The 18,302-nt window shown below is 53.5% G+C and overlaps 2 protein-coding genes across 3 annotated transcripts in view; one reads left to right on the forward strand and one right to left on the reverse strand.

Annotated features, from left to right (window-relative positions):
- The window catches only part of RHPN1 (rhophilin Rho GTPase binding protein 1), a 974,759-nt gene that overhangs the window by 687,032 nt on the left and 269,425 nt on the right, over positions 1-18,302 (forward strand). The window lies entirely within an intron of this gene.
- Positions 1-18,302, reverse strand: part of ZC3H3 (zinc finger CCCH-type containing 3) — a 374,847-nt gene that overhangs the window by 112,080 nt on the left and 244,465 nt on the right. For both annotated transcript variants that reach the window (XM_050940706.1, XM_050940707.1), the window contains exon 8: positions 9,651-9,720. In XM_050940706.1, coding sequence (XP_050796663.1) covers positions 9,651-9,720 — 70 coding nt within the window. The remainder of the gene's footprint in view (positions 1-9,650; positions 9,721-18,302) is intronic.

An 18,302-nucleotide genomic window follows, 5' to 3' on the forward strand; every position in this document is an offset into this window, starting at 1 on the left:
AGCTTTATGCACACAGAGCTCTAACGAGATATAAAATCCATGTACTCAAACACCAGAGTACTGGGCACGTTAGAAATACCTACTGTGCACAGACAATGCCTGGGCAGGCTCCCTCTACGTACGCACACTCCTGCGTATAAATATTAATGACAGATGGTTAGGAGCATTGACAAGCCTGAGTTACAGTAGACCACATTAACTGCCCTCATCCTTGTGCTCTTTTTACCCTCACTCGTGCTAAGGGGAACCATCACAGGAGACATACTGCTCCCATGTGAGCTGGTGGGAAAGGTGCATCTGGGAGCATCAGTGGCTGAGAGAGGTGGGTTAGTGATTTATGGATAATAGCCGTGAATGCCTACCAGTAACAGCCACAAACTATGTGGTACAACGAGGAGGAGGCGAGGCTTTAACATGTGAAGGTGCAAAATGGACGTTGTGGCACAGTGAACAGATGATTTAAGCAGCACAATCTAAACTGGGTATATTCCAGGCTGTCTGAGGCGCTGTACATTTCTGTAAGGGTGCTGGAGGACCACCAGCCCCGCAAGAGAAGGCAAGACAGACAGCTGTAAAAGCTGGAACGGCTGGCTAAAGCAGGATATGACTATGAAGCTTACCAAGCAATCCAGCTTCAGAGGGTACCAGCAAGTGTTGTGTATGTTCAGAGCACAGATATTTAGGGCTGGACTGCTGGGGGCGGGGGCAGCAAGGGGGAAAGAATCTTATTACCCTACAATTTAGGATGATTTACACTGATCTCCTGGCAATTTACTCTACAAGAATCTGCCCAGTGATCAACCCCAGATCTGATATGGATGGAGCCTGGTACCTCTTCACCCACACCCTCCATTGAAGTTAACAGTGCCAAGGGAAAGTCACATTATCAACAAACAAAAGCTCAGCTCGAACAGTTAAAACAAAAAATAACCCCCCAAAACTCCTCATTTGAAAAGCAAGTGGAATTTGCTCTGCATGGTCATAGCAAAGCCTCCAAGCAGCAGAAAACCACTTTTCTTCCTGTGCTGAATGAATTCACCTGTCTCTCTCTTTGGGTTTGTATTTGATAAATGAGGCTAACATCACCTTTGCTAGTAATTACACAGGTTAACAGGAAGCTACAGAAGTGAATGTCGGAGTCGCCTCTTGCTTTGGGGAGCCTGCTTCCTGCAGCCATAAATCACAGTGAATGGGCTCTGAACTCAGCAAAGAAGGCTGTTCTCTTCCAGCCCACACTGACTACAAGATGGCAACCGGGGACCTTTGAACCATTTAAGGGAGACTAATGCTGGGGACAGTCACTTTCCCCGTTTGGTAGCACAATGGACTTTTTCACATTATTGGTTTTTCAGATGTACAGGAAGTCCTGCATGCTCTTCTATGTCCGAGACTCACTGCTATGACAGTTACTGCTTCTGGGTACAGAGAAGGCTTCGCTGACAAAACTATCCCCGGAAAGGAAACCGACAGGTGGACAGAGTCCAACAGAAGCCTACACTGTAACAAAACCCACTTGTGATACCCTGCATGACACACAGGGACAGGACTTTGGCCAGGGGCATATTAAGGCCCTGAATCAGGGAAGTGTCATCATTCAGGACAGCAGTTAGGTACGTTCTTAACTTTAAGTATCATGATTATGCTTTAGATTGTGGTGGCCCCCGAAAGCCCCCTCAGGATCAGGGCCCGTCGTGCTGGGAGCTGTACGAATACAAGACACAGTCCCTTCCCTGGAGTTGAAGAGAATGAGCCTGTGCTCCAGTGCTGTCTGGAACAGGGATGGCTAAGGCAGGCCTCTAGAGGAAACAGAGGGATGCTGATGGAGGGGAGTGGAGCAGGGAAAGATGAGGAAGTGGTCAGGGAGCCAGAAGGAAGAGACTGGGTAAGGTAAGGACTCTGGACTTTCCCAACTGACACAGCTTAAGCTTTATTTTGCTTGCTGGGGGAGGGGAGGTTGGGCCAGGCTGAAGACAGCCCAGGTCCTGATTCTCAGTAGGCCAGGGTAGTGAAAATGCCCTGGACAGGATTGTGTGCGCCTTAAAGTGACCATGCAGTATTTTCTCTCTTTTCCCGTGTCACCTACATCCCATTCCTGCAGCCTACAGCCCGTGTTGCATTGCCCAGAGCTATTTTCACATCACTACCCAGAAAGGTCCAATCATTTTACCCTGTGTTTAGAAATAAAATCTGACCTGCTCCTGACTCAAGGCCTGGACTGGGGGTGAGTTGGCAGGACAGAGGGGGACATGTGGAAGGGCAGGAATGTGGGGGTGGAAGGGATGGTTAAGTGGGTAGTGGATGAGAGGCACACAGACTGGAGGGACTGGAGGTGAGCATAGGCGACGAGTTATATGGGCTCGAGGTGCCCGGGCTCCAGGAATATTCAGGGTCGGGTGCCCTGCTCCAGCAATATTTGGAGCTGGGTCTCTCCCCCGGCCCTGCCCGGATTGGGCCCCGGCCCCCGCAGGTCTCCCCCGGCCACGTCCCTGCCTGGAGTGGGTCCCGGCCTCCGCCTTCCACCCCTCCCCTTGTGTGTCCCCCCCCCCCCCGCCGCGACCCTGCCTGCTCGTGCTGCCAGAGGACTGCTCCTGGCACAACTGCTGTCTGCTGCCCCAGGGTCCTAGTGCCTGCCAGCCGCTAATGGCAAGGCAGGCTGCCCTTACTCTGCTCTTCTGCCCTAGCCCTGAGCCTCTCCAACGCCCCAAACCCTCATCCTCAGCCCCAACGCTCGGCCCTGCACCCTGAGCCTCTGCCCCAGCCAGAGCCCTCATCCCCCTGCACCCTAATCCTCATCCCAGCCAGAGCCCTCATCCTCCTGCACCCTGATCCTCTGCCCCAGCCAGAGCCCTCATCCCCCCGCACCCTGATCCTCTGTCCCAGCCAGAGCCCTCATCCCCCCGCACCCTAATCCTCATCCCCAGCCAGAGCCCTCATCCCTCTGCAGCCTGATCCTCATCCCAGCCAGAGCCCTCATCCCCATGCACCCTGATCCTCATCCCAGCCAGAGCCCTCATCCCCCCGCACCCTGATCCTCATCCCAGCCAGAGCCCTCATCCCCCCGCACCCTAATCCTCATCCCAGCCAGAGCCCTCATCCTCCTGCACCCTGATCCTCATCCCCAGCCAGAGCCCTCATCCCCCGGCACCCTGATCCTCATCCCCAGCCAGAGCCCTCATCCCCCTGCACCCTAATCCTCATCCCAGCCAGAGCCCTCATCCTCCTGCACCCTGATCCTCTGCCCCAGCCAGAGCCCTCATCCCCCCGCACCCTGATCCTCTGTCCCAGCCAGAGCCCTCATCCCCCCGCACCCTAATCCTCATCCCCAGCCAGAGCCCTCATCCCTCTGCAGCCTGATCCTCATCCCAGCCAGAGCCCTCATCCCCCCGCACCCTAATCCTCATCCCCAGCCAGAGCCCTCATCCCCCCGCACCCTGATCCTCATCTCCAGCCAGAGCCCTCATCCCCCTGCACCCTAATCCTCTGCCCCAGCCAGAGCCCTCATCCCCCTGCACCCTAATCCTCATCCCAAGACAGAGCCCTCATCCCCCCGCACCCTAATCCTCATCCCCAGCCAGAGCCCTCATCCCCCCGCACCCTGATCCTCATCTCCAGCCAGAGCCCTCATCCCCCTGCACCCTAATGCTCTGCCCCAGCCAGAGCCCTCATCCCCCTGCATCCTAATCCTCATCCCAAGCCAGAGCCCTCATCCCCCTGCACCCTAATCCTCATCCCCAGCCAGAGCCCTCATCCCCCTGCACCCTGATCCTCATCCCAGCCAGAGCCCTCATCCCCATGCACCCTAATCCTCAGCCCAGCCAGAGCCCTCATCCCCCTGCACCCTAATCCTCATCCCCAGCCAGAGCCCTCATCCCCATGCACCCTAATCCTCATCCCCAGCCAGAGCCCTCATCCCCCCGCACCCTAATCCTCATCCCAGCCAGAGCCCTCATCCCCCTGCACCCTGATCCTCATCCCAGCCAGAGCCCTCATCCCCATGCACCCTAAACCTCATCCCAGCCAGAGCCCTCATCCCCCTGGCACCCTGATCCTCATCCCAGCCAGAGCCCTCATCCCCCTGGCACCCTGATCCTCATCCCAGCCAGAGCCCTCATCCCCCTGCACCCTGATCCTCATCCCCCTGCACCCTAATCCTCATCCCAGCCAGAGCCCTCATCTCCCTGCAACCTGATCCTCATCCCCAGCCAGAGCCCTCATCCCAGCCAGAGCCCTCCTCCCCCCGCACCCTAATCCTCATCCCAGCCAGAGCCCTCATCCCCTGCACCCTAATCCTCATCCCCAGCCAGAGCCCTCATCCCCCTGCACCCTAATCCTCATCCCCAGCCAGAGCCCTCATCCCCCGGCACCCTGATCCTCATCCCCAGCCAGAGCCCTCCTCCCCCCGCACCCTGATCCTCATCCCCAGCCAGAGCCCTCATCCTCAGCCAGAGCCCTCATCCCCCTGCACCCTAATCCTCATCCCCAGCCAGAGCCCTCATCCCCCCGCACCCTGATCCTCATCCCAGCCAGAGCCCTCATCCCCCTGCACCCTAATCCTCTGCCCCAGCCAGAGCCCTCATCCCCCTGCATCCTAATCCTCATCCCAAGACAGAGCCCTCATCGCCCTGCACCCTAATCCTCATCCCCAGCCAGAGCCCTCATCCCTCCGCACCCTAATCCTCATCCCAGCCAGAGCCCTCATCCCCCTGCACCCTGATCCTCATCCCAGCCAGAGCCCTCATCCCCATGCACCCTAATCCTCAGCCCAGCCAGAGCCCTCATCCCCCTGCACCCTAATCCTCATCCCCAGCCAGAGCCCTCATCCCCATGCACCCTAATCCTCATCCCCAGCCAGAGCCCTCATCCCCCCGCACCCTAATCCTCATCCCAGCCAGAGCCCTCATCCCCCTGCACCCTAATCCTCATCCCAGCCAGAGCCCTCATCCCCCTGGCACCCTGATCCTCATCCCAGCCAGAGCCCTCATTCCCCTGCACCCTAATCCTCATCCCAGCCAGAGCCCTCATCCCCCTGCAAGCTGATCCTCATCCCCAGCCAGAGTCTTCATCCCCCTGCACTCTGATCCTCATCCCCAGCCAGAGCCCTCATCCCCCGGCACCCTGATCCTCATCCCCAGCCAGAGCCCTCCTCCCCCCGCACCCTGATCCTCATCCCCAGCCAGAGCCCTCATCCCCAGCCAGAGCCCTCATCCCCCTGCACCCTAATCCTCATCCCCAGCCAGAGCCCTCATCCCCCTGCACCCTAATCCTCATCCCCAGCCAGAGCCCTCATCCCCCTGCAGCCTGATCCTCATCCCCAGCCAGAGCCCTCATCCCCCTGCACCCTAATCCTCATCCTAGCCAGAGCCCTCATCCCTCCGCACCCTGATCCTCATCCCCAGCCAGAGCCCTCATCCCCCTGCACCCTAATCCTCATCCTAGCCAGAGCCCTCATCCCTCCGCACCCTGATCCTCATCCCCAGCCAGAGCCCTCATCCCCCTGCACACTGAGCCTCTGCCCCAGCTCTGAGCCCCCCCGCAGCACGAACCCCTCATCCTCTGCCCCAGCCCTCATTCCCCTGCAGCCTGATCCTCTGCCCTAGCGTGCACCACCTCCCTCTTCCTACACCCCCACCCCCAGCCGAGCCTGCACCCAAACTCCGTCCCAAAGCCTGCACTCCTCACCCCCTCCTGCACACCCACCACCTGCCCTAGCCCAGTCTGCACCCAGCACCCAAACTCCCTCCCAGAGCCTGCACCCCTCACCCTTTCCTACACCCCCACCACCAGCCCAGAGCCTGCACCCCTCACCTCTTCCTACACCCCCACCACCAGCCCAGAGCCTGCATCCAAACTCCGTCCCAAAGCCTGCACCCCTCACCCCCTCCTGCACACCCACTCCGTGCCCCAGCCCGGAGCCTGCACCCAGCACCCAAACTCCTTCCCAAAGCCTGCATCCCTCCTGCACCCTAATCCCCAGCCCAGGACCTGCACCCCAGACCTCCCCCCTGAAACCTCGCCCAGAGCCTTAGGCAGGTGGAGGTGGAGTTTGAGGGGGCGGAGTTGGGGGGGCGGGTTCTGGGCACCACCAAAATTTCTACAAACTTGCCTCCCATAGAGGTGAGGGACTGCATGGCATGGAGCTGTGCTACCTGCTCTGGGAATGGGAGAGTCTCACCTTTGCAAACCGGCAGCAAAAGGTCAAGCTGTTATTTTAGGGACACAGTTAGGATTGGGTGGGGGTGTACATTGGGTGGAGGCTCTGGGGAACTGGCTGATCATTTCCAGCCATTTCACTCTAGGGGGTTTCTCTGAGGTTGGACATGTTCAGTAATGCTGCCTGGGGTGTTCACAGAACTCCACTGAAACACTTGCAACAGTTACTTAAACAAAAAAAAAAGGCACCAGCTACTTGTTTTAACCCTCACTGTCCCGGCGTTCCTGAGATCCCAGAGACAAGCACTCGGTCAGGGCACGCATGTAGTGGAAGGGGGGAAATGCTAAGGATTACAGTGTAACAGAGATTTTAGGCATGACTAGGTATGAGAAATGCCATCACAACATGCCTCTAAGCACTGCAGGATACACACACACGCGCATGACTACAGGTGTGGGTAGTTCTACTCAATACACTAGTGCTAACACACTGCCTGACTGGATTAGACCCCAGGTCCCTCTAGTCCACTGTCCGGTCTCTGACAGCAATCGGCACTAGATACTTCAAATGAAGCTGTCAGGAACCAGCAATAGCAAATGTGGGATAAACGTCCCCTCACGTTTGGTCTCGTTCTGATCTCTAAGAGTGGGAGATTGGGTCAGGCTCTGAAGCACGAAAAGTAATTTCCTTCCAAAACAGCTGTTAGCGTTAACTGTAACAATGGATACTATTGCTCTCCACATAAGCATCCAGTCCCTTTCGGAATCTTCCTAAGTTCTTGGTCTCAACAATGACTTCCACAGTCCAGTTACACGCTGTATAAAAAAAACTCACTTATCAGTTCTGAATTCCCCGACTTTTGAAGTCATCAAATCTCTCCTTGTTCTTGTGTTCTGAGACAGGGAGGACAGAAGTTCCTGATCTGCACTCTCCAGACCAGAGCTGGGCAAACTGCGGCCCGCAGGCCGGACCCTCCTGCCCAGCCCTGGAGCTCTCGGCTTGGAAGGGTAGCCCCTGGCCCCTCCCCACAGCCTCAGCTCGCCATGTCACCAGTGCTCTGGGCGGCGGGGCTGCAGGAGCCGCCGGCCTGTCCCGGTGCTCTAGATTGGGTGGTGGTGTGGCTAGCTCCGGCAGGGCAGCACAGCTGCCAGTCCTGGTGCTCTGAGCGGCATGGTAAGGGGGCAGGGAGCGGGGGGTTGGATAAGGGGCAAGGAGCCCTGGGGGGCAGTCAAGGGACAGGGAGAAGAGGGCAGTTGGATGGGGTGGAGATTCTGGTGGAGGTGAATAGATGTGGGAGTCCCGGACGACCTGTCGGGGGTAGGGGTGTGGATAGGGGTCGGGGCAGTCAGGGTACGGAGCGGGGGGGGTTGGATGGGGCGGGGGGTCCCGGGAGGGGGTAGTCAGGGGACAAGGAGAGCAGGGGTTGGATGGGTCATAGGTTCTAAGGGGGACAGTCAGGGGGCAGGAAGCGGGAGGAGGCGGGGGCCAGGCTGTTTGGGGAGGCACAGCCTTCCCTACCCGGCCCTCCACACAGTTTCGGAACCCTGATGTGGCCCTCGGGCCAAAATGTTTGCCCGCCCCTGCTCTAGACCATACACAGTTTTACATACTGATGATTAAATGACTGCACTACAAGTGCGGTGTGCACAAAAAGCCCCACGTGGCACTTTGGTGAATAATTCAGAGTACGAGTCAGATGGCCTTTGGGATCACTTTGGAGCTACCCATCAACCACCACCAGAGAGAAAGAAAAACAAGTAAGCTGCATCCAGAGACGAGAGCTGTTGAAAATGGTTCTGTTTCAAACACTGGTTAGACATGGAGGGCTGATGGTTAAATCCTTTGGCAGTATCGCTGGGTTAGTCAAAGCTCGATGTCATACATTTTGATTACATAAATGGCGTGATGGACTATGAATGGAAGAGAGAGACATTTAACCAATAGGGACTGGAGAAAGGAGAGACCGGAAGGTGGCATCTCCAGGGTGATTTATGGCGGTATCTTTGGATGATCTGTGGGACAAGCAACAAAAGCAATGCTTCCTGATCTGACAGCTTTCTGGTGCTTTGATTCCTGTCCTTAAAGTTGCACTAAAGCTGATGTAGGCAAACTACATGCCAGAATTATGCACAGTGGGGCTGGAATAATTACTGAGTGACACGATGGACTGGGGAGGCATAGCGTTCATGGACTGTTGGGGAGGGATCTTTTCCCTTTCACACCCCAGCCTCTTGCACCTCCATCACTACAGCGGAACATGAAGACCGAACTGCTTCTGATACCGTGATTCCTGCTGCTGTGGGAGCATGGGTTCCTAGGGGAAAAAACCCTTCTGGCTTGGACATTAGCCCCTCTAGCTTTTGTTCTGACTCTCTGTCTAGGGCTTGAGAACTTCTCTCTCATTCATACAGGCCCTGACTCAGCAAACCACTTAAGTGTGTGCTCAACAGGGGCAAAGTCCAACCCTCCTCAGCAAAGAACCCAAGTATGTAAGTTAAGCACATTCTTAAGTCCCAGGGTTTCATTTAGGCATGTGCTTACATGCTTTGCCGGATTGAGACCTCACAAGTTACCTCCAATTTGAAGTCCTATCCAGCGAATGAAGATTAACCTGCTAAATTATCAGCCAATAATCGCTAAAAGAAAATCTAATTATCTCTCAACCTTAGTCTGTGTAATAAAACGAAAGAGCTCCGAATACTTCCAAGCAGAGTGAAAATGATGAAATTAAAAATCATTCTGCCAGACAGTTTCATTGTCTAGCTTTTCTTTAAAAAAAAGGTTAATTTATGTCTCCTAACTACGGTACGTTCCAACAGCCTCTCAGTCTGACCCCAGCTGTGGAGTGATTTAGGGTATGGCTACATTTGGAATTTCAAAGCGCTGCCGCGGCAGCGCTTTGAAGTGTGAGTGTAGTCGGAGCGGCAGCACTGGGAGAGAGCTCTCCCAGCGCTGCATGTAAACCACATCCCTTACGGGTGTAGCGTGCAGCGCTGGGAGCCGTGCTCCCAGCGCTGCTGCCCTGATTACACTGACGCTTTACAGCGCTGTATCTTGCAGCGCTCAGGGGGGTGTTTTTTCACACCCCAGTTGCAGCGCTGTAAAGTGTGAGTGTAGCCAAGCCCGTAGAATGAAGCACAGTCTTAAAGAGATGGCAAATGCTCTGACTCCGTGTGCTTCTGTTCTGATCTCAAGAGCTTAAATACCCCTTAACCAGACACGTTACCAGCACTGCAAACAGCCCCAGGTGCTCTAGTCTCAAATTTGCTGCTTAATGCACTAATATACTGATTCACCAAGTTGGTTTAAGAGGCACACTCTTCTCTCATTATAAGCTAGGACCTCGTAATGAGCCTGAACAGCTTGGCAAGCAAACTGTAGATGAACTCAATTTGAAACACTCTATAGCATAGACTTCCCTACAACCAGCAGAAGTGTTGCTTCCTTAGGTCAACTCTCTCATAAAGCTGGAATGTGCTCATTAGAAAACCATACAGACCTTATCTTTAGAAACTTTGTGTGAAAATGAACATGTCCCATCAGTCTTCTTGCATGTGCCACGGAGAAATCTGCCAAAGAACCAGAAAAGGGTTTAGAGACAGATCCAGAGTATTACAAACAGAAACATGCTATTTTAAACACAGAGAATATCCCCGGACTCACCATTTCATACTTGTATTAGCCTGAGGCACAGTTCAAGTGAACATTACATAACTGCTCCATACATTTCCTATTAAAGCCCATTTCACATATTAAATTGGTACTTATCTTTCCCCCTAAAAGAGCAAGTGATGGCTCATGAACGATTTCTAGACAACTAAGTTGCAGATCAGTAACCAGAGGGACCGGAGCAACAAACTACAGATGGAGTGTTTGAAACCCTGCGGTTATCAGGAGGATTACTCATACCTTGGCAGTGCCCAAAGGATCCAGTTGCACTGGGACTTTACTGTGCCCAGTAGTGAACAGAGACAAAGGAAGGCCTGGTCCCCCATTCAGGGGTATTTAAGGTTTGGATTCAAAAGACATGGGGGATAATATATGAACTCTGGATGAAGATCAGAGCTCAAGATTCTGAAAACAAGACCCTAAAATATGTGTAGGCATTTAGAGCCAGCGTCTTCCGATTAATCAGTATTTAGATATCACAGCGATAGTGGATTTTTAAATTCAGACAGACACATTCAGACCCAACTCTGTCAGTTACCGGAATCCTCCAAATACAGTCTCTCGATGTTATGCACCCGCTTGGAGTTACACAGCACTGCTTGTGCCGCTATGACTTAACCATTTATTGCAGCAGGGAACGTGCCTTCATCTCTGTAAAGCACGGTGTAAGTTTATGGATGCGATCCAAATGATTTCTAGCAGCAGGAGTGGGGATCTGAAGAGGCATTTTCTTAAAGGAGAAATGATTTAAGATGACTTTTTAAAAGAATAATATCATAACATCAACAGTTGGGTAAGAAATGATACTAGCAAAACTGTTCATTTTTCAAACATTTTACAGCAACAGGGGCAAGTAAGATGAGCTGGGACCAGTCTTCAATGCTTCTCTGTAATAAAGTAATATCCTTTCCCAGCTACACATCATCTCAACCTGTAGCATCTCACAGTACTTTCCAGATCGCAACCGACACACACAGTTCAGTTCAATTCAATGAGGTTTTATTGGCATGACAAGCTCCACAAGTGTTGCCACAGAGAATGACTCCTCAGGTCAGTGGTATGTAAGATCCACACAGGTATGATCCCTCTCCACTCCTGGCATGTTGCTACAAAAGGATATGTACGGAGATGGCATCCTCCGGAGAGGAACATCTCAGTGTGCAGCAGCATTCAAAATTACACAGTTCAGGACAGAAATGGGCTGCCATCCCCTACTGGAGACTGTCGCCTGTGCTTTGAGGAAAAAATAATGGATTTACTGGAGGGTTTACATGAAGTCAGACTAACCCTGGGGAAAATATTGCCTGGATCAGGCTTAAATGTTTAACAAGCACAGTACAGACACTCCTCGGGTTACACAAGACTCGACTTACGCAAAAAAGTTCCATAAGGCATAAATAAAATTTTTGAGTTGTGGAAAATATTGCATAGCGTACGGGAACACAAAGTAACTGTAGTGTGGTGTGCGGAGGAATACAGCAGTAGCATCTCCTACAAGGGAAGGCTTTGCGCTCTCACAGCCTCTCAGTCTCATGTTATTTCAGTGACACTGTATTTCTGTTATTTCACCCTATTATTTCATTCAAATCATGCCTGTCTCCTCCTCTCCTTCCTCATCTTCCAATTAAGCCCATTGTCATCCACTACCAAAATGCAGCCTTCAGTGTGCCAGGATAACAATAGAATTAAGGTCAACGCAATCTTTTTGTTGTAATTGTTTGTTTTTTATGCTTGAACAATATATGTTTCCGACTTACGTCAAATTCTGGTCACGCAAGGCTTTCCGGACCAGAATGATGGTGTAAGTCGGGGAGCCTCTGTACTGGCACAGGTTGGAAGTGGAGTATGAAATAGGTGCACCACAGACCCCTGGTTTAAAAAATGTTTCATGTCTTCATTTCAGACATGCTCGCCCAGCATCTAACGCCACAGGGCTCATTTGCTGGCACCCAGAATCGTAGGGCTCAATCCTGCAAGGCACTGAGTGCCTTAAGAATGTCAGATGATTGGGCCCCAGGAGGAGGCATGAGGAACGGGTCTGCAATATGTTACTTGTCTAATCAGTCATTTGTAAAATAGTTTTTTTCGGTGGAGCGTGTAGGACAATAAGCAAGGCTGGAGTCAGCACAACTACTGTGTGACAGAAAGCAAACCACTAACGCCAAACCTTCGCCCTAACCCTAGCAGCAGCAATCTGCAGCAGCTTTGGATGTGTGAGCATGCAGCTCCAGCAAGGTCTGTTGGTGCTCTGTGAGGAGCAGAGGTGGTCAGAATTGAAAGCAGAAGCGATGTCTGCATGTGGGTCATTGACAGAGATGTCCAGGTGGCCTGGAATGTTGGGAACTTTTCCCTTAGCTTGGCATTCCCCTGTTCTGAAAGGTCTGGGCCAGTGGATGGGTCCTGAAGCAACTTTAACTGTTTGTTACCTGGGATTAGCTATACAACAATGTCTGACTGCAGCACAGTCTCTTTCCCATCTCAGAGGCATTTTCAGAACATCCCCCCCTCAAGATTCAGAATCACAGAGTGGTTTGTTCAGAGGGCCTAGCCCACAGTGAGGGGCGCTAGGAAATGTGTTTGTATGCGCAGCATCTCAGTTCCAGGAAAACAGACTGGGCTGAAAGCAGGTTTGTGCATATGGCGCACGCTGGAGAGGAGGGTGGTTGCAACAGAGTCCAAATATCTTGCATCTTCACATGCTCCATCAAGGGGAAAACCTAACCTGAGAGGCAGAGAAGCTCACACCTGTTAGATGTCAAACAAGAAGCAATTCCTCCTTTACTGAATTCTAGATACTCTCCCCAGGACAGGTGTTTTATAATTGATCTGTTAAACTGGATTATAATCTTTTTAAAACCATTGGCATAAAATAAACATGGGACAGGAGGAAGAAGATGACAGACTTTTGTAAAGTGCAGGCTAACGAGTCCTGCAGCTAAAACCCCACACTGTTCTGATGTCTGTGTCACCTGCCCAGTTCACCTAGTGGCGGCATGTACATGTTGAACACGATTGGTGAAAGAACTTACCCTTGTGGGACTACTCCCCCCTGTGGCCTTGGTTAAACCATTTACTCTCTGCCTCACTTTCCCCAGCCACCAGAGACAATACTTGGCCTCACAGAGGTGAGAAGAATCAGTGCTTGACAGTAAGTTCTAAGCTTTACTATTAAATTTAAGGGCTGTAGAACTTCACCCTAGCCAGAGAACATGTTGATTTGACATTAATGCTGATTCTCAGACAGCATACACGAGTTATTCCTTTGATCTTTTGCCATAGGAAAACAACTTAATTATTACGGAAATATGATCTAGATGAAATTACAAAAGGTGGGTTCACAACTGGTTGAAAGACTGTACTCAAAGAGTAGCTATCAATGGCTCAATGTCAAACTGAGGGAGTTGGGGAGGGTAATATCTAGTGGGGTCCTTTGTCCTGGGTCTGGTATTTTTCAACATTTTTCTATAATGACTTGGATAATGGAGTGGAGAGTACACTTATAAAATGTGTGGATGACATCAAGCTGGGAGGGGTTTCAAACATTTTGGAGTATAGGGTTAGAATTCAAAACAACCTTGACAAATTATAAAAGTGGTTTGAAATCAACAAGGTGAAATAAACTAAAGACAAGTGCAAAGTACTTTGCACTTCGGAAGGAAAAATTAAATACACAATTACAAAATGGGGAATAACTGGCTAGGCACTGGTACTAATGAAATAGATCTGGGGGTTATATCGGATCACAAACGGAATGTGAGTCAGAAATGCGAAGCAGTTGTGAAAAAGCTAGTACCATTCTGGGGGACTGTGACCCTACGCATCCCCGTATTCACACCCTACGCACTATGGCAATAATCTTTGTACAAAATATGCCACGTGAGGCATCATTTGAAAACTAATAGGTGACTGACCATTAATATTGATTAACTATTGATACAGTCTCTGTCACGGAGTGTGGGGGAGTCCGGCCCTGCACCCCTCTTCCTGGGACCCACAGTGACTCTTAGCCAGCCAGTAAAACAGAAGGTTTATTGGACAACAGGAACACAGGTTACAGCAGGGCTTGCAGGCACAGTCAGGACCCCTCCACCGAGTCCTTCTGGGCTTTCAGGGTGCTTGGATCCTAGCTAGGATACCCTGAATTCGCCCACACAGCCCCAAGCCCAAACTCAAACTGCTTCCCTCCTGCCACTCCCTTCCTTTGTTCCCCTTCCCGGGCAAAGGTGTTGACCTTTCCCCTCCCTTACCTAGCTCAGGTTACAGGCTCTGGCATCGTCCATCCCCTAAAGTCCTCCCCTGCTCTCCCACTCCCCACACAGACAGTACCTACTGCATCACATCTCTCCCCCCTTCGAGACTGAACTGAGCGGGGTCACTCTGCCCAGTGACCTGGGGAAGTTCAGGGCCCCCTCTCCGGGACAACGCATCCGCTGTCAGGTTGGCACTTCCCTTCACATGGACCACGTCCATGTCATAATCCTGCAGGAGCAGGCTCCACCTCAGGAGCTTGGCGTTGGCTCCTTTCATCTGGTGCAGCCAGGTCAGGGGAGAGTGGTCGGTGTACACGGTGAAGTGTCGCCCAAAGAGATATGGCTCTAGCTTATTAAGGGCCCACACCATGGCCAGGCATTCCTTCTCAATGGCCGCGTAGCTTTGTTCCCGGGGTAGCAGCTTCTTACTCAGGTACACGATGGGGTGTCTCTCCCCCTTTTCATCCTCCTGCATTAACAGTGCCCCCAGTCCCGTGTCTGAGGCATCGGTGAACACCATAAAGGGTTTGTCAAAATCTGGGTTTGCCAGAACTGGGCCACTAACCAGAGCCTCCTTCAGCACCCGGAAAGCCTCCTGGCACTGCTCAGTCCAGATCACCTTGTCTGGCTTTCCCTTTTTGCACAGTTCAGTGATGGGGCCAGCTATGGCACTAAAGTGGGGCACGAACCTTCGACAGTACCCCGCCATCCCAATAAAGGCCTGGACCTGCTTTTTGGTTTGGGGGGCAGGCCAGTCTCTGATTACCTCCACCTTGGCTGTTCCGGCTTCAGGAAGCCGCTCCCCACCCGATGGCCCAGGTAAGATACTTCAGCCATCCCCACCTTGCACTTCTCAGCCTTTACTGTTAACCCAGCCTTTCGGAGTCGGTCCAGGACTTGTTTAACCTGGGACATGTGGTCCTCCCAGGTCTGGCTGAAGACGCAGATGTCGTCAATATATGCCACGGCAAAACTCTCCATCCCCCTCAGTAGCTGATCCACCAGGCGCTGGAAGGTGGCCGGTGCTCCCTTGAGGCCGAAGGGCAGGGTCAGAAACTCATAGAGCCCCAGAGGGGTGATAAAGGCCGATTTCAGCCTGGCATCTGCGTCCAGCGGCACTTGCCAGTAGCCTTTGGTAAGATCCATAGTGGTGAGGTACCGAGCACCTCCCAGTTTGTCTAGGAGCTCGTCAGGCCTGGGCATAGGGTAGGCATCAGATACGGTGATGGCATTGAGCTTTCGATAGTCCACACAGAACCGGATTGACCCATCCTTCTTGGGAACCAGCACCACTGGCAAGGCCCAAGGGCTGGAAGACGGCTGGATCACCCCAAAGCCAGCATGTCCCCGACCTCTCTTTCAAGATCCTGGGCAGTTTTACCAGTGACCCGAAAAGGGGAGCATCTTATAGGGGGATGTGACCCGGTCTCCACCCGGTGGACAGTCAAATTAGTGCGTCCAGGCTGGTTGGAAAACAGCTGTCGGTATAGATGCAGCACCCCCCCGATCTCAGCGTGCTGGCCCGGGGTCAGCTGATCAGAGAGGGGAATCGCCTCCAGGGGGGAACCCGCTTTGGTCCCAGGGAATAGATCTACTAAGGGGTCATCTCCCTGCCCCTCCCAATGTCCACACACGGCCAACACCACATTCCCCCTGTCATAGTATGGTTTCATCATGTTCACATGGTACACCCGACGGTGATGTGCCCGGTTTGACAGCTCCACCACATAGTTTACCTCATTCAGTTGCTTGATAACCTTGAAGGGCCCTTCCCAGGCGGCCTGGAGTTTGTTTCTCCTCACGGGGATGAGGACCATCACCTGATCTCCGGTGGCGAAGGCACGGGCCCGTGCCGTGCGGTCATACCAGACCTTCTGCCTCCTCTGGGCTCGGGCCAGATTCTCCCTGGCCAGGACCATGAGCTCGGCCAGTCTTTCCCGGAAGGTCAGGACATACTCCACCACTGACTCTCCCTCGGGAGAGGCCTTCCCCTCCCATTCGTCCCTCATCAGGTCTAGGGGCCCCCTTACCCGCCTTCCATACAACAGTTCGAAAGGTGAAAACCCGGTAGATTCCTGGGGCACCTCCCTGTACGCGAACAGCAGGTGAGGTAAGTATTTGTCCCAATCCTGCGGGTGCTGGTTCAGAAATGTTTTTAGCATCATCTTCAGCATCCCGTTGAACCTTTCTACCAGCCCGTTGGACTGGAGGTGATACGCTGAGGCCCAGTTGTGCTGGACCCCACATTTCTGCCATAAGGACTGGAGCAGGGCCGACATGAAGTTGGACCTCTGGTCCGTTAAGACCTCCTTGGGGAACCCCACCCGGCTGAAAATTGTCAGCAGCGCATCTGCCACTGTGTCTGCTTCGATAGAGGACAAGGCCACCGCCTCGGGGTAGCGAGTGGCAAAATCCACCACCACCAGGATGTATTTCTTCCCTGACCGGGTCATCTTGCTGAGGGGTCCCACTATGTCCATGGCCACCTTCTGGAAAGGTTCTTCTATGATGGGTAAAGGCCTCAAAGCCGCTTTCCCCTTGTCCCGGGCCTTCCCCACCCTCTGGCAGGGGTCACAGGATTGACAGTACTGTCGGACATGGGTAAAGACCCCAGGCCAGTAAAAGTTCTGTAGCAGTCTCTGCCTGGTGCGGCGGATTCCCTGGTGCCCTGCGAGAGGGATGTCATGGGCCAGGTACAGCAGCTTGTGACGAAACTTCTGGGGAACTACCAGATGCCTCCTGATCCCCCATGACTCTACTTCCCCTGGGGGAGCCCATTCTCGGTACAGGAACCCTTTCTCCCACAGGAACCTCTCCTTGCAACCTCTTCTCATGGTCTGTATCGCACTAAGGTCAGCCCGGTCCCGGTGCTTCCGCAAGGAGGGATCTTTCTGCAACTCGGCCTGGAACTCAGCAGCTGGGACAGGAATGGGGACCGGCTCTCTCTTGCTGGCTGGGTCTGAGGCCGCAGCCTCTCTGCACCGTGCCCTTGGGCGTTCCCCGCTCCCTGGGTTAGGGTCCTGCACTTCGGGTCGAGTACCTTCCCCGTTGTCGGGGTGCAGTGCCCTTTGCCGACTCTGACTACGAGTCACGACCAAGGCACTCTGGGTGTTACTAGGCCAGTCCTCGAGGTCCCCTCCCATTAACACGTCAGTGGGCAAATATCGGTGTACCCCCACATCCTTGGGGCCCTCCTTGGCCCCCCATTTCAGGTGTACCCTTGCCACGGGTACCTTGAATGGGGTCCCGCCCACGCCCATCAGGGTCAGGTAGGTGTCAGGCACCATCCGATCTGAGGCCACTATCTCGGGCCGGGCCAGCGTCACTTCTGCGCCCGTGTCCCAGTACCCAGTGACCTTCCTCCCATCAACCTCCAGGGAAACAATGCACTCCTTCCGGAGGGGCAGCCCTGCGCCCACCCGGTAAACCAAAAACCCGGAGCCTGGAGCATCCACAGGTGGTACGTTGCCAGCCCCCCTTTCCTGGGAATGTAGCCCCTCCTCCAATTGGGTTTTTACCCAGTCCACCCTCTGCAGGTTGGGTCTGCTTGGTCTGTCCCTGAGCTTGGGGCACTGGGCCCGTATGTGACCTCGTTGGCCACAGCGATAGCAGCCCATGTCTCGTGGGTCCCCTTGAGTGGGTCGGAGGGACCTGCCGCTGGATGTTCCCGTTTTGGGGGGGTTCTCCATAGGACCCCGCTGGGAGGTCCCATGATGACTCTCTCTCTGCGTTGAGGCAGGCTTGCTCCTTCGAGACTCCTCCCTGCCATCCCCTGCCCGACTGTCCACAAATTGGTCGGCCAGCTGGCCTGCATGCTGTGGGTTCTCCGGCTTCTGGTCCATCAACCACAGCCTCAAGTCGGACGGGCACTGCTCATACAGGTGCTCCAGTATGAATAGGTCAAGCAGGTCCTCTTTAGTTTGGGCCCCAGCTGTCCACTTGCGGGCATACCCCTGCGCCCGGTTGACCAGTTGTAGGTATGTGACCTCACGGGTTTTACGCTGGCTCCGGAACTTTTTCCGGTACATCTCAGGAGTCAGCCCAAACTCGCGTAGCAGGGCCTGTTTGAACAGTTCCTAGTCCCCTGCCTCCGCCCCTTTCAGTCGGCTGTACACCTCCACGGCTGTGGAGTCCAGTAAGGGGGTGAGAACTGCGATCCTGTCTGCAGGGTCAACCCGGTGCAGCTCGCAGGCATTCTCAAAGGCCGTCAGGAAGGTATCTATGTCCTCCCC

Source organism: Gopherus flavomarginatus, chromosome 2 (genome assembly GCF_025201925.1).
Source record: "Gopherus flavomarginatus isolate rGopFla2 chromosome 2, rGopFla2.mat.asm, whole genome shotgun sequence".
Classification (NCBI taxonomy): Eukaryota; Metazoa; Chordata; order Testudines; family Testudinidae; genus Gopherus; species Gopherus flavomarginatus.